We start from the raw sequence: 25372 nt of genomic DNA, 5'->3' as shown, positions 1-25372 counted from the left end.
TTAACGCCTGTACAGAGGCTTAAAGTTCATAACTTTTGGAGCCTCCGCTATAAACAAATAGAATTGTGCGAAAATTATCGCACCTACAGCGCCCACTTTTGGCACACTTTTAAAGTATGACAAAACCCTCAACTTGTCATAGGTTTTATAAAATTTTAACAATAAATGCGATAGTTATAAACAAATTAAAAAATGGGCACTTTTCTTGTTTTTTTTTGCAATAACTTTTTTGTTTATTAACCGATTTTAATTTAACGAGTCTCATTTTGTAGATAATGTTACTCCCTACAAGCTGTCTGAGAATCACTTTTCGCTAAAATTTATGGTTTTCCCAGCAAAGTGAAAAAACTCTTTTCCTCACTTATTTGTTTAAATAGAGAAGTTAGCTAATAAAAGTTTTTAACTCACGAGACGAGAGATGTCTTGTATTATGTTCCTTTAGACGAAAAATTTTGCGACATGTTCTATGGCTAGGATTGAGATAATTTGGTTCATACATACATACTTTATCATACTTCATACTTTCATACATACTTCAGAGACTACTTCGATTTTAATTTTGAAAATTTGGGCAATAGTGTTTCCGGGCATACCCTTCTCAGCTAAAATAACGCCGTCCACCTTCCGGTTATACCAGGGTCGCTGATATGTATGAAAACGGTCGATTATCTCCAAAAGTAAGATAGCTATCGAAAAATCATAAGAAAAAAAACTTCCTTCGCCCTGACCAAACCCGTGTCGTAGCGAGGCGAAAAAAGTAGCTCAGCTATCAGCTCCCCGACTTGAGTTTGCCACCGTCTCTGACAAACGGCATCGGTAGCAATTATAATAATCACCGTCCCGCTCAAATGAGCATAACGATATCGAGTTAAATTGTAGCGAGGCTCTCGGGAGCACACATCGAACTTGACACGGCAATAAAGGAGGCTGCCGAGTTATATCGGATTCCGATCCGACTTATTGCATACTTCTGTAGCCCGCTCGATACAAAATTGCACGCTCCCCGGCGTCAGCGGCGGCTGCTAATTGTATAATTTGAGACTGGAAAATTTAATAATGTCGGTCTCCGTCGATAAATTACGAGTCCGACTTGAAGTGGAAAAGTTGCGAAAGGAACGGTCACATCTCTCTCGCGTTAGCCGGAACTTTTCGTCGGCCAACGTGGAATGCCTGGTTTATGGTTTCATCGGATGTGGAAAAATATCGCGCTTCGGGATGACTTTTAGGCGGGGGAGTGGGAAACACCGAGGTATGGTTCGTCTCAGGGTAACGGAAACACGGAATAATAAAAAAAAATATTCGTAACAGTAGTTTTTCTATAGAAAACGTCAAAAAGGACGTTTATTTCGCATTTTCGCATATTTATTTTTTGTAATGTTTAAAAGAAGTCTTTTTTTCCATTTTCAATTGTTGAATTCAACAAAAAACATATATTCGAGACATTTCTAGACATACATCTAAATTACGTCTATTATAACATTCCCTAATTATATTCGAGGCCTTTTCAAATAACCAATACAAGATTTTATAAATGAANATAAAAGAATTAGAAAAGAATTATAAATACAAGAATTTATAAAAGAAGAAAAGAAGAATAACTAACACAAGCCTTTATAAAATAAAAGAAGAATAAAATACTTATTCGAGACATTTTTTGAAATTCATCTAAAATACGTCTATTATAACATTCCTTAATTATATTCGAGGCGTTATCAAATAACCAATACAAGATTTTATCAAAGAATTAGAAAAGATGACTTTTTAAAACAAGAATAAACAAAATTTTATAAAAGAATAAAGAATCAATACTTTATAAAAGAAAAGATAAAGAAGACTTTATAAATGAATTAGAAAAGAATTATCAAGACTTTATAAAAGAAAAGAAGACTGTAAAATAAGAAAGAATTAAAAGATTTTATAAAAGAATAAAAGAAGAAGAAAAGAAACGGAGAAAGGATTATCAAATAACCAATAGAAGACTTTATAAAAGAAAGACTGTAAAAGAATTAAATTTCTCTTACACTATTTTCTGTCTCTAGTTTTCTAAAAGTAAATTGCCAAAAATTGAATGACATAAGCATTATTTTAATGTTTTTGAAAATGACGTTACAATATTTTAAACGCATTTTCCTTTGCAATTTGGTTATTCCAAGAGTAAATTGACACAAATAGAAAATGTGCTGATTTCATATCTTTTAAAACATTTAAATATCTGCCAAATATATCTAGCAGGGTGTTTATGTTTATAATTTTCTTATTCAAAAAATAAATTGTAGTATATAATTATTATTTCAGGACATTTTTAAAAGTGACGTTGAAAAGACGTCTATCTTAACGTGAATACCCCAAAGCTAACTAATGCAAGACCTTACTCGAGATTTTAGTTTCTGTTCTGTCCTTTTATATTACTAGTTTTTTGTTTCTGAAAATAAATGACCAAAAATCGAAGCATAAGAAGCATTGTTCTAATAATTTTTTTGAATGATGATTAAAAGTCATCTATTGTATGACTTCTCATCTGATATGACTATTTTTGCAATATGCGTTTAGCATTTTTCTTTAAATTTATTATGTTGTAAGAGTAAATTGGATAAATAAGGAATATTACGTCATTTTGAAACTAGAAAGACGTTTCTAAGACGTCTATATGACTTCTCTTTAAAAGCTCGCAAATATTTGCTAAATAATACTTTTGCAGTATTCCCATTTTTAGCTTTCTAATTATTCTAAAAGCAAATTACAAAAATTGAAATATTTAATCAGTTTAACATATTTTTAAAAATAACGTCTAAATGACGTCTATTCTAAGATTTGAAACATTGAAACGTCTTTCTATGATTTCTTTGACAATATATTTTGAGCATTTCTTTTTCTAGTTTTTGTATTTCAATACCAAATTTTACAAATAGAGAATACCGTTTGTATATCGAATGACGTCTTAAAAGCTTATCTTTAACAACTTATTTGGCAAATACTACTTTTGGTGCATTTCTGTTCCTAGTTTTCTAAATCCAACAGTAACATGATATAACTGAGTGTGAAATGAGAAATAAAATCAAATTTATTTCAGAAAAACATCTACAAGACGTCTATTGTATAACGTAAACTTTAAAAATTATAAGATTGGCGATTATAATAGTCATAGTTCCTTGTAAATCTTTCCTTTTACTTATCTATTGGGAGACCAACTCGACGTTATTGTTTTAAACTGTCACTGCCCTACCCATTCAAAGCGCTCCTGATACACGGAATACGACCACACTCACCTGCAAGAGAATTCGTTTTCTCCGAGACACATCTCCAGACATTCCTGCCGCGAGCTGACGACTTGCTGGCTCTTCACGTACCCCATCAGGCGGTAGTTCTGTACCCTGTCTATGCACCATGCCCTCTCGCAGGGTTTTACTCCCAAACAGCTCTTCTGCGCGTAGATGGTGAAGACTGGGAACTGGGACTTTGTCAGAGCACCTGCAAAAAAACGTATCATCAGTTGTCGTCGCTGCTAGACGTAAGGAATTTGGTTTTAATAATGGTATTTTTAGAACAACTATTGTCATCCGATATCCGACTGACCTGGATCAGGAACCGATTACGGATTGGCCATCGTCTACTTGCTTTTGATGACAGGAGGCCCCACGCTCTGATTTATTTAATTTATCACATGATTAGAAACGGTTAAATGTAACAATAAGAAAGAAATGGAATTTCGTTGGGCAGAGAATACCACAGACACGAACGCCGTGAACAGTTACACCACAGCATTCTCTTTTTTATCGAGGTTTCGGATCGACCGCGTGGTTGGATTGTGTCAGATGAACGCGCATTTTTTCCGTAACGCGATGAATTGAAAGTGTAGGAGCGAAAAAACATCCATACTTCTTTGTTTCTCGAAGGAGTTTTTACAGCAAAGACATTACATTCACAAACGTGTGAACTTCTTGAGTTTTTCTTAAAAAAACAGAGGAATTAGATCTGGTAAATTAGTAGGCCGCAACCTTTCAGTAATTTTATTTGCGAATAAGGCATTTTTTTTCCAGTCCACCCATGAAGCGTAGTCCGGCTGTAACGATAAATAAAAGCGCGTTCCTCGAAGCCAACGTACGTTGTAAAAAAATATAATTCTCTTCTATTAAATCCTCTCTCTTCGATCTATACAGCTGCAGTCGGTGTCCGTTGGTAAGAACCAAGGCAAGAAAATACCTTATCATATTATTGTGGTCGAGGACGAGATACGATTTAGTTTTCAATTGTGAGACTCGTTCTGCCCATAAAGGCTAGCTCCACGCCAGCAGGCAAAAAACCAATAACACTGGAAGTGAATTAAACCTGTTTTTTTTGTCGGTTGCGCCGCAAAAAGGGACGATCTGACAAGTTCAGGTGCCGGCTAGCGAGCGCCGCATCCGCCTGACACTATGTGGATGTAACTAATGGGGAATTATTTGAAAAGATTGGTGAAATAATATGCATATATCCCACGTCTTATAAATTTGGATATTCTGTCGGTTTACGATACAATAACAGGCGATTTGTTCTCAGTTGTTATAGTTTTGTACCATTTATATATAATTCTAGTACCCTTTCCTGAGTATAGTGGGCACAAATCAATTGTGCACACTTTACTGATAAAAATTAATTAAAATCATCATTAAAAACATCTTATCGCTTCTACCGTAAATATGATCAAAGCAGTGGGTGTTAGGGAAATTATGACTCAAAATTCAATCTGAAAACTGAAATTATATTGTTCCCGTACTTCTTTTTGGATAGAAAAACACCTAATTCACATTTTTAGAGCTAAAGTAACCTACCCACTGTTCTCTTGCTATGTGTAAATAGGTGCATATAAAATCAATCATGCATTAAATTTCCCGCAACACCGCCGAGCTAGTTTTCTGCATTGAGAGCTCCTCCACAGCCCATATACCCAGCTCACGTACAAGATACTGTAGCGGCATTTCTCGGATTTGTTTGACAACAAAATCACTGAACTGTACGAGAAAGAATCGCGTTTACATGAAGTCCATCACAATACGAGCTGCCGGAGTTCTTCCACCGCCATTCCCCTTTACATATTACTGTAAAACGTTATGAATTATGATTAGTTTGCCGAGATGAACAACTGTTAAGCCTCTGGTGGCGGCCGGTTATATGTATTATTAGCCGGGAATACTAACAAAGATATTACGTGGAAACAGTTTTAATGATGGTTGTCGCGGTCGGTGTATTGTCGATATCGCGACGTGGTGCTGATGAGGGCAGGAAACTAGAAATTATTGCGAATTACCATGTTTTTTTTTTTGTCTTTATCTTTTGCGTGTGGTCCAATCACTTCCACTGGTTTTGGCCTTGTTACTGCTTTGTCAATTGTTCCTCTGTTGGGTCGGCCTAAGTTTCGCGTAATAATTGTTGATTAATTTTTTGGAACACAGATAAATCGCTTAATTAAAATTGTTTGTTTTGTAGTCCTTGTAATTTTGTGTCTACCATCCATCCATATAAAACTAGGAGAATAATTCTACGGCATCGACCTGCGGGAGTATTTTTGAGACGGAGCCTATCTAATGCACGAGCAGTTCCTACATCCTGTCGGATCCATATAAACATAAACCTACCGCATCACCGAAATTCCACCAAATATCAATAACTTACTTGCGCGTGTGGCGCATTACCGTGACACCTTCTGCATTTGCCGCAGTGCATCGACGGGGTAAAATGTGTGCCCCGAGTGACGGATGACTCAGGAATTAATTTGATGGATAGCGACGTCCCGATTCTTACTCATCTATTACCGTTCGTAATCGATGTTTGTCGTGCGCCTATCTCAGACTGAGGAATGTCTCAATTTTGATGTAAGTAAGGTGCTTTGTGATCAATCAGTTATTTATAAAATATTTGCCAGCAGAGAGATATAAATCTGGCAGTCGAGCATATCCATCTACGCTTTCATGTGCTTGATAATTACTTTCATTAGAGTGGGTAGTATTACTGAATTACTTAGGTCTTTAGAGAAGTCGGGTATTACCTGTCTCTATCTAACCCGTCGGCGCTCTATCCTCTTTAAACGCCGATGAGTCAAATCAAGGAGTATGCACAAGAAATTTGGTATATTTACCGAACTTGATGAAACGACAAGTCAATCAGGGGGATATTTACAAAAACAATACTCAATATTTGATAAAGTCGTATGAAGTGCCGAATGTTGATACAACATTTGTCCCCCACCCACTTGGCTAAATAATCATCGACGGCCCGGAGGGCAGACGTGTTTGTGTTACATCCAGAATCGATAACTGTGTTTGCTCGCAATTTTAAGGCCATGTGGAGCTTGCGACGGAGAAAAACGTCCCGCGAAGTGTTTTATTTGTGTTGCGAGTTTATTTTTTAAATCGGAGCGCGAGGGGGTGAGAAATACATCCAGCCATGACAAAAAAACGTTATATTTAATAAAGCCGCGGATTGGAAACATGGTAGATTTTTGTTCGTTCAGCTAGCACGAGGACAGACATTCCACTGATATAAAGTGGGGTTACTGGCAAATTCCTTCGACCGACCAGCACGCCGCGCCCGAATTTAGCCTCCTACGACGCTCCGGGGCCGTCGTGGCCGGCGCAAAACCCCGCACCGGATGAGATAAGTGTTTCCGTATGAGGTGGAACGGCCCGGTAATGACTCCGTGCTTTCACAGCCAACTGAGCAGCGAATGCAAACGGACGAGTCGGTGCATGCACCCTGAGCGCTCCACGAGGATGAACAAATCAGATCTCTACGTGATACATACTTCCAATGCTTCCCGAGATTGTAAATAAGCTGCAAACGAAGCCGGTCAGTGGCGCACGAGGCGGCCGTGGAGGATCGACACGCTGTAATTATCGTGTCTGGTTATTACGGGCTGTTAACCCAGAAATCCAAATGCTGAGCTAAAATGCAGTGTAGGATACCACTTCTTCAGGCAGCAAGGGAAATTAGGAGATAGTTGAAGAACAAAAACAAAATAGGCGTCGAAGTAGTGGAAGGTGGAATACCTGATGGGATGCCAATAAGACCAACATGAAAATGGTAATGCAACAGAGGAAAATTTAGTTTTAATTTAAGAATGTTGGTACTTTATCATTAATCTTAATATGAGGAGAGTCATTACTGAGAAAAGACTACTGAAGAATCTTTGCAAATTTACAAGTCGACGAAACTATATTTCACTGAAAAACAATTGGAAGTAGTCAAAGGCGCCTCTTCTAACATTCTTTACAATAACTTCTCTCATTGCAATGAATGTTTTTAACATTTGAGTGATAAAATCAGGAGCTAGCCGTAGTATGGAGTTATCCAAGTTATTGAGCAGAAGTTGGAAAAGCAGAATGTAAGAATTATATTATAAATCTAGATCGATGGCTTCCTTAACAAATGACAGTAAGAGACGTCGTCGAATGTGATATAAATTTTCGTCTGGCGATTGTTCTGCCACTGGAGCCGATCCAGCTCTCAGCCCGACCAAGCATTACCGCTGGAGGTTGAAGCGAAGTAGGTTCAGCAATCGTCGAAAACGCTTTCAACACACCGGGTAAACGATTATAGAAATTACATGGCTCGATATGTTGCGTGATAGGCTTAAACTTGACACCGGCGTGGCCGGTGAAAGTTTTTCCTCGCTTTAAATATGTACCACGCGGAATTAAGTAATTTCTCACACGGCACTTGCTCGCCTCGTTGTTATTGATGATATAATTGCGCGAATTGGAAGGGCAGTTTGTTATTGTCTGCGGTGCGGCGTTATCCTTGAGACACTCGCGCTCTAGATGGATTGCTGTAATTCTTCACTACTTAACTCTTATCTGCACTGTTGCGATCGGTAATCATCCACCTTCTTCTAAGAGTTTTTTTTGTTGAACCTGACCCGACATCGTCCGCACGGTTACAAATGCAAGTTACATCTCTGGCGCGTATAAAAGCTCGCTGATTTATCGACGCTCAGTGCCCATTTGGTATCCCGCCGATATAATTCAGGAGGCGATCGGGATACGATTGAAAAAAAATCCAAAACCGAACGCTCTGCGATTTGTTCCCACGCTGGTACCCACTTCGACATGCGTAATCGGGAGATGGCTATCTGGCTGCCATCACCGCCGATGAAGGTATCGTAAAGACCCCCATTTGACGTTTCCGACGGTCTAGACCATATGAATTCGGATTTTTCATGCGGTCGCATTCATTGGCAGTTGCCAGCCGACTTGATGTATTCAGCCGTTCCAGATAGCAGCGCTAAGTTGCGAGCTTGCCAGATCGAGCGACTTCAGAACACAAATTGTCCGTCTAAGGGGCTCCGCGTACGTTTCAATGGTGAGAAAGTGTTTTTTTAGAGCGACATCGCTGAATATATTTAATTTGAAGCTCCACTGCTACAAGAAATGGATACGTCTTCGAGAATGACCCGCTGACGACGGGGAGGCGTCTCTGTTTCCGTTTACGTGCGTTGAGGTGCAGAAAATTTTGAATTTGAATAACTTTTATAAGGTCTTCGATTCATATTTTACCTTGTTAAGCACCTGGGTAGTGCCAATCCTTCCAAGAATCGATCTGTACAGATTTTGCTCGTGGAAGGATCACGTCTACATTGAATTTTAATCAGGCTTTAATAACAGGATGTGCTCTCTGTTATTATGCAATTACAAATGGGTTTCAACCACGCTACAACACCTCGACGTGTTATTATATCTGGAGGGGAAATTTCAAGGTGGTGTCATTACTAGTCGAGTTGTGGAATTCGAAGTATGCGCGAATTGCATATCCCATTCAGATATTCGCTGTACAGACCTTGAGTTAGGTCATTTCCTATATACGAGGTTTGTAATGAATGATTCTCGCGCATAAGGAAGGAGCATCGGCTGCTTGCACCTCGCAGGAATTAAGTAAATGACAGGCTGCAAGCGTTTGGACAGCGATCCCGTGGTCAGGCAAAAAAACGAACTGTTTTAGGTCAGTGCGCGATAGTATTGCTCTATTTAGTGGTTTGTGGCGTATTTAGAAGTTTTTGGGGGAAACAAAAATCTAAATTTAATGGAGAAATGCCAGAATGTTATCGAAAACATGTGAAACTCGCAGAAATACACTCGAGTGACAGTATTGCTTCTCACGTGAGTTAATTTACATTTCACACTCACCAGGCAAGAAGTCGGAGTTGGAGCTGAACAGCACGCACAGCCCCGTCTCGTAGTTCACCGACTGGCATGACTCGTTGCCCTGGCACGTCTCCAGGCAGTCAGTGAGCATGAGGGTACCGGGGATGGAGTCCAAAACGTTGCTCGGTGCGGAGAAGACGTTTCCAGTGATCAGTTCGAATCCGATCATCTCGGGATCGCAATCGTCGAGGGGCGACGGGGGCGGCACGGGGAGATTTTCGGGGGCAGACACCACTTCCGAGTCCGAACCGTCGTCCTTCTGGGCCAGGGTGTGGGCGGCCGCCAGTAGCGCGAATAAAAGGGTCCTAATCCGCGTCATTTTCTACGTTGATGGTTCTGGAAAGAAAGAAAATGGTATTACTGTTTTGCATATAGAAAGTCCAAAGAAAAAAAATCAGTCTTTAAGGTAAAGTATGTAAAAAGCTGTAGCCTTCCTCAATTTTCAATAAATTCGGTTTAGTGCTAATAAGGATCGATAACTCCGAAACTTCCGACTACAAAAACGAAAGCGTAGCAATGTTAAAGAGATTTTTAGGTTTCTGGATTTGGCGCTACCTCTCGGAATTCCTCACGAGTCCGTGCTCTTTCCATAAACAGCGTTGCTCTGCGAAAGGGCTTAACAGAACGAGCGCTACGTCTAAATCCCGGTTATTGAATTTACGTGGAAGTGGCCTTATAATAGAGCCGGCTGTGGCAAAAACCCGACGCCGTAACTCCTCGTTCGCGAGAAGTGTAGTCCGCTTCTTCTATTCACTTGTCTATCACAGTGTGTAATTCACAATACGAGCGGCCGCGTGAAATATGACCGCTCCGGAGCGATATACTGAGCTCGGGGTTCATTCAGATTGAATAATTGACAAACACCGGATCAACCGCAACGCGAAGTTGCTCGGAAATTAGCGGGAAACGTGAGGAAATCGGGGTACGGTTGTTAGAAGTTCTTTTCTGGTGGAATAGCAGATGCATCCTGTGTCATCTCGAGACTAAGTTGCAATTACACCTAATCGCAAAGCGATCTGTTGAAGACGGTACTTAGTAAGGAAGAGGATGCAGAAAGTACATTTTTAAGTATAATTTTTTTATAACCTAGTCTCGTCATAGCTATTAAATTTTCGTCTACGTAGAATTAATCAAACTTTGCTGGAGTTTGTTTCCTTTGTCCAGAAATCGATGAACCGCACGAAAAACATTGTACAAGGTAATTTTACATCGTCTAGTGTGCCGTCAAAGTAACCAATGATCTAGTGTGTAATTTTACATGAAATTGTTTAATGAGTATTCGTCAATCAAAGCTCTACATAGGTGCTGCATAATAGGAAACGCAGACAAAAAGGCGTCCGACTGAATTGTAACGTGGCTTTTGTGGAAGGTAATTGCAAATACAGTCGCATATAATGCAGGATCATCGTGATTTGATTTAATTAAAGACGCATTTTTAAACACTACTTTGACAGGTAATGGTGATGCAGATCCTTTGATGTGGCTTTAGCACGATGTTTGAATAATTTACGCTGCTATAGATGATGTTTAATCAGTGCAAATGTGTGCAGAAGACAGACAACTGAATCGTGAAGGTTTTGGTGATCTGATGATGACGTATAAAGATCAGGAAGAATAAGGATTAATGGAATACGTTGCCCAGGCTTGAAGACAACTAACTATTGCTTTGAAGACACTGTGACCAAGAAGTTGGATCCAAAACCCAGATGATTCAACAAACTATGGAACAAGTAGTTTGCCTTCTGTGCAAGTTTCCTCCATCTTTTACGTTTAAAGCTTTCTGTTCTTGTTGTTGGTCTTCTACTACACTTTAGATTCTTGCGCTGGCTCCAACGTTTGCGCTTTCCATACGGAAAACGTTTTATTCATTCTATTGCAGCGAGCGCGATAGTTAAAGCAGGTTTATTGGTCTAATCGGGCACGACAAACAAAAGACTGAAACTTGTAAAAGTGAGAACGGGCGAAAGCTCGCGGCACCGCTAATAAATTAAGTGAAAGCATATGTCTCGGCACGGCGCAATTTACGCAGGTTCTCGTTAGAGGCGAATAAGACCAAATAGACGGAATAACCACGCCGTCGCTTCCTAGAGTATCCATCGCCGTCATAGGTACACTACCATTATGCGAGCACCTTGACCACTTCAAATTTCCCATTGTAGGCGTGAAACTAATGCCCCCATATAAATTTCTCTCGCGAACAATGAAAATGCAGAGCACTTGCATCCTCTTATAATAAGCCAAGGCGTAGATGGTTACGAGTAATGAATCTAAACGGTGTTTAACGTTGGGCGCCTCGGGCTGGACTATAAATCAAACAGCTCTTAACTCGAAATACGTGAAAAGAGGTCCTTGGTCTCTGCAGAGGTCAAACGGGGATCCTTGTTATCTCTTGTGTTGGTGTTGAGCGCCTGGCGAAACAAAGAGTGACAAAAATTCTGAGAATAATGGTATGCTCGTTAAAATCTTCACTAGGCTTAGTTGCTTCTTTACAGCAAAGTTTTTGTTAGACTAGATGGAGGTACAATTTTTTTGGAGCGCAGGATCGCCATAAATGTTCAGAAATTCCTATCAATTTTATTCACTGATTTGCTGAAAACTTAAACTATGATTGACTTGAATCTTGAGTCCATCATAAATATAATTGATTTACAACATTCCGAAGTCGAGCTATGCCGTTTAGTGTTTGTTTTTAGATCCAATGTCGTTAACCGAACAGTAAAATGTCCATACGACGCTCAAAAACGACCGTCCTAACCGCGTGATGGCAACCATCTCGTTGGATAATTAACAGAAATTGTGGAAGACCATAAACGTCTTCATAAACAACCTGCTGCTCGTGCGGAAATAAATCAGCCAACCCTGTGGGTGGAAATCACTTTCTATACTCAATCGAATGTTCACCTTTCCCAACGATCACTATCCCGCACGTACTGATAATTTAAATTAATTGAATCGCCTGCTAGTAGAGGAGTATTTGTAATTTTAGCGACGGATGGAATTAGTCCAGGCCCGTATTCGCCAACACAGACCCGGAAGATATAAAAATGATTTTGTGTACAAGATGTTTTTAAAAATTGTCACCGCACCACCAGTGCTTTTCTTGTCCTCGACTGGTAAATAATACTTACCTCCTTTATAGTGTAAATAACTATTTTTATTAAATACATACAATACTGACACTCTCACCTGGTATTAGGTGCATACAATTTCCATGGGCAGTAACTGCGTTGTCGATTTTTTTCTCATAAAAAGTGATTTTGCAGTAGCTGTTTCTCTGTGCCCACAAATGTCACCAACCACAATATTGCAGTCGATAACTGTTCTGTTGGTAACCGCATTACATTCATGTGACTGAATTTCAAACATTTATTTATTATCATCACCGCCATCTGAATAACAATACGCAGGCAATTCTCATTACCAGTGGAAGAAGTTAACTATAATAAAACGGTGGGCAATATACATATGTCGCCGGGAGGACCGTTGGAATATCGCCAAGTTTTATGTTGCACTAAGTCAAGGTTCACAGTTAAACTAATTAAAATGCATAGAAAATTATTTACAACATTGTGTACCACTACTTCTAGTATTCTTTTGGATTTTATAGCGACGACGTGCAAACGGGACTGGAAAGATAAAGATAAGAACTCGTAAACTTAAAGGCCACAAAATTAAGCGGTGTTCCACAGGGCTCTGCCTTAGGTCCGGTCCTTTTTGGGATTCTTATAAATTACTGTTACAGTAAAGAACAACTAGAATTTATTTTCTAAACGTCTGTAGGGTTCGAACTAGTCTCTATCTCATACAATGTAAACATTATTTATCGCAGCCATCATCGAGGCGCAGCCAGACTCGTGTTCTTCTTCCTCGGATTTTTCCCGACCTAAACAAACATAAATACGGCCATCAGCGCCTCGTATCGGTCGTGGAACGCCCCGGGGCCGTTCCACTTCGTAATCTACGACGTCGTCAGAGGCTGCGGATCTCGGACGACTTGATGCTCCAATAATTAATATGAATCGTGAACTCGAGTCACTCTTACTTTTACCTGGACGGCCGTCAATGTCACGGCTAGGTTACTGTAGCAAAAATGCGGCGAAACGGCTATTAACCAAGTCGACTGTGGCTCCCTCTGGAGGCGGAATCGTTTATTTTGCGCTGCAGCGAGAAGTGACCGCCCCAGGCGGAACCTCGGCCTCATCGACAGCTGACTAATACGCTTCTGTGGAATTACCTTCATTAAATCGAGTTTTTTTCACGTTGGTGTGCACCTCGTACGAGGGAAAGTGCAGAAAAGGCCCCGAGATCGGATTTGTCAATGTTTTAGGTTCGAAAACTCGATTGCAAGTGGATTCAGTACAAAAAATTCCACAGAAGTCGAGATGTCAGCACTGTTAATTGCTATTGTTCCGTAACACCCACGGATTCATATATTAATGTGTTGAGAATTAAATTATGGTCGATAAAACGTATTAAACAAAGTCTCATCTAAGTGTATTAGTGGTTCATTGGGACAGTGGCTTCATTCTCGTCATCCGCCGGATCCTTTTACCCACATCGATAGTTTTGACGTCTCGAGAGTAATTGCAATGGCAAATATGCGTCCAGAGATAAGCAACATCTGTGTCGTTACGCCGTTTTGCTTTGGAACGTGCCAGGCCGAGCATGCGGGCGCGCAGTCGTAAGTCATGTTTCAACTAGTCGCGTCAATTACGTCAGATGTAAATCTCTCTATATTTTTTTACCGAAGAATTTGCCCCTCCATACAATTATTGAACTTTAGGTTACTAGTGTGGAGTCAAAGTGGGGTTTACCATAAACTGTATGATTGGTTAAAGTTCTAGGAGCACCAGGTGTTGATTTCGAAAGAGTTAAAGATAGTAGCAATGGAAAAGAAGGTCTGAGGAAGTATTCCATGTTAAACCAATTTAATCTGGTATACGGATGGTTAAAAAATTGAAACAAAAACGTGCTTTAAAAATTTTCTTCGTTTATTTTCAATACCAGGTCGAAGAACATATAGAAGAAAAATATTGTCGAGGCCAAAGATCAAAAGTAACTCCTCAATCATTCAATGTGTTGGGGGCACTTGTATTATGAGGAAAGATTAATGTAATCTGCTTGCGAGAAAATGATGTAATGCACCTTTTAATGTTCCAGATGAGATTGTTTAAATTATACCAAAGTCGTTAATTCATTGAAGGTAACAATTCGTGGTGTTCAACATAGATACTGACCAGCAGATGTTACAAATCAAGGCAAATAAATAAATCATTAACATAAATGTTAAATAATAATGGACCCAATATTGAGCCCCGAGGAACCCTAAATAATGCTCTAAATCGCATCAGCCTCCGTCAAGAAGAGTTTCATTTTAGTTATACCTCCTCTGACGCCTCGTTATCATCCCGACACCACGCTTTACGATCTTCCCGCCTGACCAACATGACCCGCTCATAACTCAGTCAGCGGACGCCCTCGGTCACCCATCGCCTTTGTTCCGCCGAAGAACAATTAATGGTGGCCTTCCTGGTGCACGAAAAACAACAGCGGACCCATTTCTCGGGGTCACAATTACCCGCTTTATGATAAATACCGCACAAGCCGAATTTTTCCCGACGGGCTGTGGGAAAATCCCGCTCGATACACAATTAAATTTAGCCTCATGAATAGTAATGGCTGAAATTTTCATAATAACGGCTGTTTAAATTAGTCTTGGATATATTGTTACTCTATAAATAAACCGTAGTTCTATTTCTTCGCGCCTAGAACCCGTTGCGATGCCGAGAAGTTGCCGGAAAAATGAAACGTTCCCATGGCGTTTCGCATTTCTCCGATCGCCTGATAAATGATCAATATCTGAATTATCACACATCGATATTACAAAGAAAGCATTTATTAATCTGTTTCTACTGATTGTTCAAGTACCCTATATGTCTGACACAGGTTTTTCGTATTTCCTGTGCGTGTCATAAGCGTACAAGAGTGAAGGGCATGTTAATATTTCTTCGGGATAGCCCTAAATAATCGAATTTAACAGATCTAACAGAAAACTTAACATTTAAATTAACAATAGCGTTAAATATGCAAAGTGTAACGGATTAAATTTAAAAATGATCTTTCAACATTAAAGAAAATTCAAACTGCAACTGCAGCAGTTTATGCATAAAACGACAGTGCGATATTTGAAAAATGGTTTGCATATTACGTCGAATTTGGTGCAGTGATTGCCATGGATAAACCGCCTCACCATGGTCGGCGAATAACTAAAGTTTATAACGTCGTTTCTACTGTGGTATATCCCGTTTCTAGTGTGGTATTTATCGTTTCTAGTGTGGTATATCTAGTTTCTAGTGTGGTATATCTCATTTCTAGTGTGGTATATCTAGTTTCTAGTGTTGTATGTCTCTTTTTTCAGTGATGTTGGTAGCTTAAATGTATACTAAAAAGTATATCTACTTATAGGATATTAGTCCGGGTGAAACCGGTTTTTTTCAAAAATCGCGCCTAACTCAAATTTTATGGGCTTAAAGTTAAGTTTTTTTAATTTTTTTCTTTCTTTCCCTTTCAGTGTAGATGTGGAAAAAGCACCATTACATTTTCAAATGGAGCTAATTGAACTACAGGAAAATTCTGATCAGAAAAATAAATTTAGAGATGTCGGGTTGGTCGAGTTTTATCAGAAATATTTTCCAATGCAGAAATATGCCGCATTTTCTAAATTTATTCAACGACTAATGGTTCAGTTTGGAAATTATCAGAAAAATTATGCCTACTGATCACTTTTCCAAAAAAAATAATTGACTTTTATTTTTAAATACGTTAAAGGACCTTCTTACTTTTCAAAATATCGAAAGCATAGTGAAATTACAAAAAAAATTAAAAAAAATTCAGCCTATAAAGGAAGTCTTCTACTTTACAACGAGCCCAAGTTTATTACAAAATATTAAATAGAACAGTCAGAGTACCGTTTTTAAGAAAAAAAAATATCTCGTCTCCTATTGTTCGGATCGAGACTTTTATTTTTTAAATTTATGTTTTTAAGCACTATTTGATGTATGTAGTTTGTTTGAAATCTGTATATTATAAACCGCCCACATAAAGACCCTAGTTACCGTTACTTTTTGGCTTTTTGTTAATAACTTTTTTATTTTGCAATTTAAAAATCTGAAATTTACGCAAAACGCGAAACAATGTTATATGCTTTATAATTTTGCAGTAGGCCGAAGAACTAAAAAAACAATTTTTTTTACTTTTGTTAAAAACAAAACACCTCTACAAATACACAAATTTAGGTGTATTTTTTATTCAATTTTAAGCCTATAAAATTCGAGTTAGGCCTGATTTTTTTAAACAGGCATATGTTTGGTCCAATTCGCCTGGATTATATACAAAATGAGTGTAAATTTGTATGAATAATCTAATTTTTTACAAAAATCGACATGTCTAAACTTGTCGTTTTATATTTAGAACCCTCTAAACTGATACGTCCATGGAGTCGCTGCCTACTATTTTAATTCCTAGAGTGTACATATTAACTTATAAAGTTATAAACATTTAATAGCGACCTTAGTTTAATAAAGTGGGTCCAACGAGTCAATTCGCGTTTCCCACTAACCTCGGCCTCGCCTAATTCCCGATATCTGCTCCGGGGCATGCCGTCCGCGGTCCGGGACCGTCCGTTGCATCGGAAAGAGACAGAAATCCGGTACAATGCACCGCGTCGAATCGACGACAATCCCATTAACAAGTTACTGCCGTGGCAGGGCCCGTAAGTCGACAATAACGCACACGGCGCGCCTCCATAAATATTCAGGGAGGTTAATGTAATTGTTGAAGTGTGGCATTCGATCAGGAAACAATGTGGCGTAAACCATAACACGTTCACCGGCCGCGACAATAAACAACAATTAACGTTAACCTGCGGATGTTATGTCAGCTCGGGATTATGCAGATGGCCGGGAAAAACAACGGCGTGGTGTCGCGAGGTCAGCATATACTTGAAAATATTGTTTTAAAGGTGAACTATTTGGTGCAACAAATATTTATTTCTGCTGGAGATGTACTAGCGAATGAGGATTTATTTAATTATAGTTTTGTTGCTCTCGACAAACTTCCTTCGGCAATTCCCTAGTCCGACTCTGCTCACTGACATCCGACAGGTTTGGGTCGATTTTGGCTACGGCTTCCTGCATAGCGTCTTTTTTTCAACCGCCTCATGCGCGCAGCCTCTTATGCAACAGCATCCATCGAGGCCATACGAGGTGCTGCAAAAGGTCCAAGTTTTTTAATCGCAAGACCGTAACGGTACTCGAGGCCGTAAAACCAGCTCCTGAGGTTGGGCATGCCGATTGTAAGTGCGTTTTTAGATGCACCAGTGCAACTTTGTTGAAGAGAGGACTAAGTATGATTAGACCTAAAAACTTTTTTAACTTTAACGCTTGCAACACTGCCGTGCATTTTTGGTCGATTGAGGTCGATCGGACGACTTCCATTTGCATTGCTAATACTCCGATTCTAGTGTGTATTATTCATAATTTAACGGTATTGGCAGCGCCGGGGGAATGTCGCGGCAATTAACAGTTTAACGCCGGTGATTTGTGCGGGATAATCTAATATGTGTGACAGGGGTGGGGCGGCTGACAAGTCGGCTTTCGAGGACCCGCGTCCCTCGGGAAGCCGCCCCCAGACTGGTCTCCGGGAAGCGTCAACGTCGCGCACGGAAATGACGCTGATGAATTAATCCATGAGTTAACGATTTGCACGCTGCATGTGTTGGTGTTTTGGAATGGAAACGCACATTCTTCTGTAACCCTGTAACTGTCAAATTTATAAAAAAATGGTTTTATTAAAATTTGTCTGGTATAGTTGTTACGATGTCAATTGGAACCTGTAAATTTTAAAGCACAGGACCGTATGCGCTTCGCCTGCAATTTTTTCCTATGCTTTGACCATGATGTGTCTCGTAATTTAAACTCGAATAGCAATTCAGCGAGTCCGGTGTTGGTAAACTAGTCCGCCTGATGTAGAATTGACGGCTACTCTTCCCAACAGATGGATTGCGCACGGAAGACCAGTAAGTTGGCCTTCAAGGTGTCCAGATATGACAAGTTGCGACTTCTTTTATGGAGATTTATAAAAAGCAAAGTTTACCTTACACCACCAACTACCCCGGAAGATATGTGGCAGCGCATTACAGTAGCATTTCAAGGAATTACGCCAGACATGCTGACCAATGTTTGAACAGTCTTTTAAAAACCGAATTCGTTTGTGTATTAATCAAAATGGAGGACACTTCGAGCAATTATTGATGTAAATCAGCGGTCTAAGTATTCTTCTCCTTGTTGTGTTCCGAGTTTCAGTTTGTTTCGTTTTGCGCTTTGTTTTAGTTGTTGCTAGTGGTTTAATTTTGTTTGTCAAACCACTTTTTAAACATGCCAGTAAATATCGACGCTGTCAGTCCCGGGCCTGATAAAATGTGAGAGAAAAGAGGTCTTGCTATGACGCTGCTATGTAATATTCGGACTTTAGAAAAGAACTTTATTTTTCTTGAAAACTGTTAGAGATAAGTATAGACAACCTTATATCAGTCGAAAGGGCATTCAATTTTGCATCCACCGATGACAATTAATATGGGTCATTCCATTTGAAAAATAAATTTTTTCAATTCGTAAGGTTATTAAATGTAGGTCTCAGTATTTCCGAGTCTGAATAACGTACACGTTTTGCTCATAGATGACATGATAGAGTAATTTACGCCAAAACGAACTGTGAAAACTGCAGGGTCCTAGCTCTTACGGGTTAGAGGCTATCTAGCCTCATTTAGAGAACTGAAATCTTGATTTTCTTCAAAAACAACTGATTATCTCGAAAACCGTAAGTTTTAAGCACCATGTACATTTAATAAATTCTACCTAATATTAACCAAGGAATTCAAACATGCGATAATATACAAGGTGTTTCATTTAAAATAACAAAGTTATGTAGCGTCCACGCGAAATGGCACACCCTTTAAAGCTAAAAATGTCTTCGAGGCTTCGGATCGGTCGAACGGTGCAAAAAGTACGTACGGCCAATTCCTAAAACCGCTTACTATTTGAAGTCACACCGATGGCTCTGTATCCAATCCACTTGACGGACTTTTATGCTGTACACATACATTGCGCGAATACGAAATAAGTAACGGGGAAAAGTCTGCTTGTGGAAGAAAGACCGAGTCCATTTCGGGGAATCCCCCATTATTGGTAGATCGTGTACGTGAAGCTCTGGATAGCGTCGCTTGGCGGCGATCCAGGAACATCGTAAAGTTCGACAAACGCAGCAAGAAGAGAACGGACGGGCCCGCGCGAATAAGCGTTTGTACACTGATAACAGTGTTCGTTAGAGAAACAAATAAACATTATATTTGAAAAGTCGCCTAATGTTTCCCCTAATGAGCGTGGCAAAGCGAGCCTGCAACAGAATAAGAAACAACAAAGTTAACTAATGGCTTTATTATACGGGATTATTCATATGAAAGATCGGCGGCCGAGCGGAATCCGACGTATGAAAAGCGAGCAATCAGACAAGCTTTTAATTAACAGAACACGGTACGTAACAATGTCGTGATAGCATCCTATGTAAATAAATCAAACGGATAGATTAGATAAATCCGTTCCGAATAGGCGACGCCGCTAAACTGACCGGTGTCCCCGTTGCGTGAGCGAATTAATAATATTCGAGCTATGTAAACCAGTCCGTAAACAAATAAGTTAAAAATAGGCTGCCCAACAATAATATATCAGCGGTAATTACGCGGATCTGGTCTGGCTGCGAGGTAGCTGGTCGCACCGGTATTATATGCATATTCAGATCGGTAATATAGGCTGTTATTATCGTTAAACAAATTGTGAGTAAGTGTGGGAAAGTTACCCGCAACGGTCTCGGGGCTTCCAGGTTGGAATAGCGACGAGAGAGCCCCGCATCCGGGAGCCGGAGAAAGAATTGGACCGGCGAAAAATTTGATTCGTCAAGGTCGTTAGACTAGAAGTGAAAAAGTAGGGGCAGTTTATTATTATTAGTGGCTAGAAAGAGCTTATAGTGTACCAACGCCAATTTATTTTAACTTATGACCTAAAAATGTTGAGATTCAGTGAAATTTGTTTATATCTGGCAACAGCGCTATCTTCTATTTATAGGGATGGAGTTCCAGAACTAATATATTGCTTCAAAATTTTGGGAAATATTGAATGAGAAGAAAATGATATTTAAAAATCTAATAATATGTAATTACATTACATACTTAATTACATTGAGAATAAAGAGTCAGTGTTATTAAATAAGCTTATAACCTTTATTAATGTTATTTGTATTATTTAAATTTGCAGCTACCTATGTCTAGAAATTTAAGTTTTGAATGTACATAATTATTATAAAACAATTATAACAAACAAATTATCAACTTTAGTTATACAAAGTAATGAAAAGTTATCATATTATAAACCCTCATTTTCTGACACTTTCATTTTACTATAGATAGTAGGAATATAATTATATATTTCTTCAAATAAATAATTCGTAAAAGAAACATAAAATATATTCAAATATACATAAATCACAATTACTACAATTTACCAACTTTAGTTACACAAAGTAATAAAAAAAATTATATATTTCCTTATACTAAAGATCGCAGAAATATATATTTAGCAAATAATTCGCAGTATCTATAAATCGCAGAAATTTATTTTTAACAATTCAATCAACTTATAAAACTTTTAGTACGTTTTGGACAAAGGAGGTCATGCTTGCCGCTGCTGTCAACAAAAATAAACTAATAATTATTTGATGTGTCAAAACGTTCTTAAAACAGCTTATTTGTATCAAATAAATTTATTGTAATAATTACACAAAAAAAGTAGTCTACATTTCATGCGACATATGTTATCAGTAGTATTTTTGCCTCCTGATCACGAATCCGGTGTCAGAATTGAGCTTTCACATCACAGGAATTTCCTAACCTCAAAAAACAAGTCAAAAATAGCAAAAATTCATGAAAAAGTGCTAGGAAAACTAGAAAATATATTTTTTTCTATATTCAAATGTTCATTTACATAGTTAAGACCCCATCTAGCGTGAATCCGCGGTGAGAATTGATGTTTTTTTTTCTAACCTCAAAAAAACGGGTCAATTAAAGTCAGATATGACGAATTTTCAAAACATGACAAATTCGCGCCAAATTTGGTATACGGGGGTTTTCAGGGTCCCTGGTCACGGATCCGAGATAAATTTTACAAAATTCAAGATGGCGGATCCAAGATGGCCGACCAAATTTTCAAAAAATAACAGATTCGAATCAAATTTGGTATAAGGGGTTTTCGGGGTCGCCTTTTCACCAACCACTAAAGAAGAATTCCAAAAACATTTATATTTTGTTACACATAGATGTAAATCATAAGATGACAGTATTTAAATAAATAATAATTTATAGGTACTAAAGCAATTTTTTATTTTTTTTTGCAGTAGCTACCATTTTAACAAAAACATGTGTAGCGCAAAGTGATGCTCACGTTTTGAAATCTAAACTGTCAAATTTAAGTTTATCAATAATTATTAATTTTTACGAAACATTTTTATTAAAATACCAGCTGTAGAAAAAATCCTGTGTGTAATCGGCAATATATCACTTTTCGACCTTAATACACAAATAGCTATTTCTTCGTGTTGGACGACATAAACAAATAAATACTATACTACTAAAAATTTAAATTAAATTTAAAAGTAAAAGTGAATTATTCACTTCTAAACACTTCTCGTGTCAGAAAGTAAAAAGTTGATGAAGAAGCATTAATTACTCCACAAAAAAATATAAACACACACGCTCTATTACAACATAATAATATTTCCACCGCTGCCACCTAACTCTAAAAACAAATAGAAATTATATAATCCCTGTTATTAAGACAACATAAACATATCAACATTAACATCATTAAGAACAATCCAGTTTTTGTTCCACGTGAGAGACCTAACAAACAATTAATAAAGCCAGAACATTGCGTGTAAAAATTTACATATCGCTTAATTCCTGTCTCGACCGACCGTAAATCGCGTCTGCGTTGCCACGGTACGGACCCGCAGACCGTCCGCGAGGACTTACGCGTCGGATAATTAAAGCTTAATATGCCAAGCGGCTAAATTAACGGCAGTCGTAAACTTCAAAGCCCCTGAAGTCTCTATACTCGAGGCCGAGTCACATGTTCGCGAAAAGCGGTCCGGGATCGCCAGTCTCCGAATCCCTTTGACGGGCCCAGCGGCCTGCTGCGATGCACCGGGATGAACTTGTTAGCTGAGAGGCAATATCTGTGATTGCTTCGGTGGCAGGTCTTTTTTTCCTTTAGCTTAGGAACCATATACAGGGCGAATCAACGCTGTGGCAAAGTTTATTTATCGCTAGAATATAATTAAGGCAAAATATTTCAAACAATGCACATTTTAAAAATAATTTGCCTCATACAGGGTGATTCGTTTTCGGAAGGCTAACCAAAGTTGTATTTTTTTGGGACACCCTGTATTTGAGTGGATATTTATATTTTGCATGGAATTATGCAACTTTTTCGTAATAGGTACTATGTGCCAAAAATCTACCGTTTCCGAGATATTAATATTTTAATATAAAAAATATCATTTTCGGCGTTACACTAGATCGTTGCTGGTATACTGGTTTTTTGAGATACAATCTAAGCAATCGTCACACATATTACACTAGGTTCACCGTAAATTCTGAAGTGGTCACTGTTTATAAATGCCATACAGAGTGTTCACAAAATCATACCAAATGATATCTTTTTCAAAGGCAAAGAATTTGTATTTTTCAAATGGAACACCCTGTATTTTTTAACTGGATGTGGAAGACCTTCTCAAAATCTACAACTTTCATAATAGATGTTATACATCAGTTCCTCATATTTTACGATATTTTTAGCAATTTCTTTATTTTTTATGAAAATATCCTAGGGAGGCATATGGCAGTGAAACAAAAGAATTGTTTGTAACTGTCAATTGTTTTTTTGTCATTAGCTTTGACTGTTGAAAAGTAGCGTTATTTTGTGATTCAAATATTTATTCTTAATTAATTAATATTGTTTGTATGGTTTTGTTGTTAATAGTTTATAATTATAGGCCAGGAAAACGAGCTGGGAAATTACCATTTCGCGATTTTTTGTTTTGGGCAAGCTGAATTTATCACTATAGATGCTAAATATTATGTACCATTTTTACGTAATTTCACGTTTTTCGCTTATAACTTTTTTCCGTTCATTTCCACAAGAAAACAGTAAAGTACTTTTTTTTCGAGCGTCAAAAAATATTGATTAGATCAAAAGTTATAAATAGAAGAAGTTTATTTATGACTTTTGAATTAAACATTTATAAACTGCGTTATTATTACCAGAACGTTTTGGCATCGCATCCTCTCATTCCTTATCACTGTCTAATAACAGGAAATCTGGAATCGGTAAGTTGAATAGTTTACAAGTTATGGCCTTATAAACAAATTAACTAATTATTAGTCTGGATGATCCCGAGCATCTTCCACAATCGCTCTGATTTTTTTCATGGTAGATTTCATAATAAATTAGACAGTGATAAGGAATGAGAGGATGTGATGCCAAAACGTTCTGGTGATAATAACGCAGTTAATAAATGTTTAATTCAAAAGTCATAAATAAGCTTCTTCTGTTTATAACTTTTGATCTAATCAATATTTTTGACATTCGAGGGCTAGTTTTGTAGGTCTTCTAAAGACGAAAAAATAGTATACTATTTTCTCGTCGAAATGAACAGAAAAAAGTTATAAGCGAAAAACGTGAATTTACGTAAAAATTATACAATTAACCACCCAGTAAACAATCTTTTTATGACTGTGGATACTAATATGTTATTGTACATAATATTTAGCATCTATATTCTATAGTGATAAATTCAGCTTGCCGAAACAAAAAGTCGCGTCCAACTCTAATTCCTGGACTATAATTTCTCAAGAGAAGAAGCTAAGCCTATCACGGTTGACAGCCGCACGGTTTAAGTCGTCAGTACTTAAATTGATGTGTCGATCTGCCCGGGTTTCGAATCCCGCGGCCGGTAGACCGTAGATTAGCTATGCTTGTACGGAGGATTGGCACCCTCTGTGCAGGTATGGTAGGGTGGAAGAGTGTTGGCTTGGGTCAATGTGAGAGATTGACACCGGTTGGCATTTGACCACCGGTGGTCAAAAATTAATGAGGTTTTCCAGGTTTCCCTCATTACATGAGGATACTCAGATACATTTTAAGCAATGCTTCTTTGTTTCAATTCTTTGGCAAAACTTTTTATCAAGAATAACTTTTTCTCGAAAAATCAACAATAAAAAAGTCCTCATCCGCGGACTGTGAACAAACGAATGTCATAAATTTTTCTTTCATAATTTGTGCAATACTGGTTTTTCTTCGAGTTCCCAAGAAAACTCCCGCGACTTGCAATTTGTACTAGGTAGAAGGGCAAAAGAGATAAAGAGGGTAAAATGTGAATAACCCGTTCCCATATCTGCATCAAAATAACTACAAGCTAATTAATTGCCTGTGCTGTTATTAAAATTCCCTTCGTCTTGACTTCCTGTTGCCGGCGCCGTTGTTCTCTGAGTGTGTACCCGTCGCATTCCGATGGTATCTGCCAGGTTACATCCACCCCACCCCTAACAGCCCGACTGACAGGTGCTACAATCGGAGATCTCCCCGCGCTAGGATATGCAATCTAATTCCGCAGAAAAAGGGTTGCATGTACCGCGGCCGTTCGCTGCAATGGTAATGGGACTGGTTCCAGGAAAACCGCCATCAGATCGCCGCTTCAGCGAGCGGACGGAGAACAGTGCGGTACCGGAGTATAACGTGCAAAAATAGTACATAGAATCCTTGGAGTTACGTGGAAGAAGATCAATATTAACGGATTAATTCTTTTCTGCAGTGTTTCGATTATTGTTATAAAATTCCAAACCACTATGCCTTTGGCTGCTGCCCCAAAAACAAATGAAGGTAACAGGACATGAATAGCATCGCTAAATTCATTTCAGTTGGCCGCAGCGGAGTGTATGACAACACAAACCGTCGGTTTGACTACAGTCATTAGTTTATTTGATAAATTTAGGAAAACTGTAAACATGTAAGCGCACGGTTGACGTGGCAGGG

General features: G+C 38.5%; 1 protein-coding gene across 1 annotated transcript in view; it reads right to left on the bottom strand.

Annotated features, from left to right (window-relative positions):
- The window catches only part of LOC108906544, an 87186-nt gene that overhangs the window by 25197 nt on the left and 36617 nt on the right, over positions 1 to 25372 (bottom strand). The window contains exons 3-4 of the mRNA XM_018709855.2: positions 9156 to 9509; positions 3267 to 3468 (exon numbers count right to left, since the gene is read on the bottom strand). Of these exons, the coding sequence (XP_018565371.1) occupies positions 3267 to 3468; positions 9156 to 9492 (539 nt within the window). The 5' untranslated portion in view covers positions 9493 to 9509. The remainder of the gene's footprint in view (positions 1 to 3266; positions 3469 to 9155; positions 9510 to 25372) is intronic.

This window comes from Anoplophora glabripennis, unplaced genomic scaffold, assembly GCF_000390285.2.
Source record: "Anoplophora glabripennis isolate ALB-LARVAE unplaced genomic scaffold, Agla_2.0 scaffold116, whole genome shotgun sequence".
Classification (NCBI taxonomy): Eukaryota; Metazoa; Arthropoda; class Insecta; order Coleoptera; family Cerambycidae; genus Anoplophora; species Anoplophora glabripennis.
This window is presented reverse-complemented; position numbering and strand designations above follow the sequence as displayed.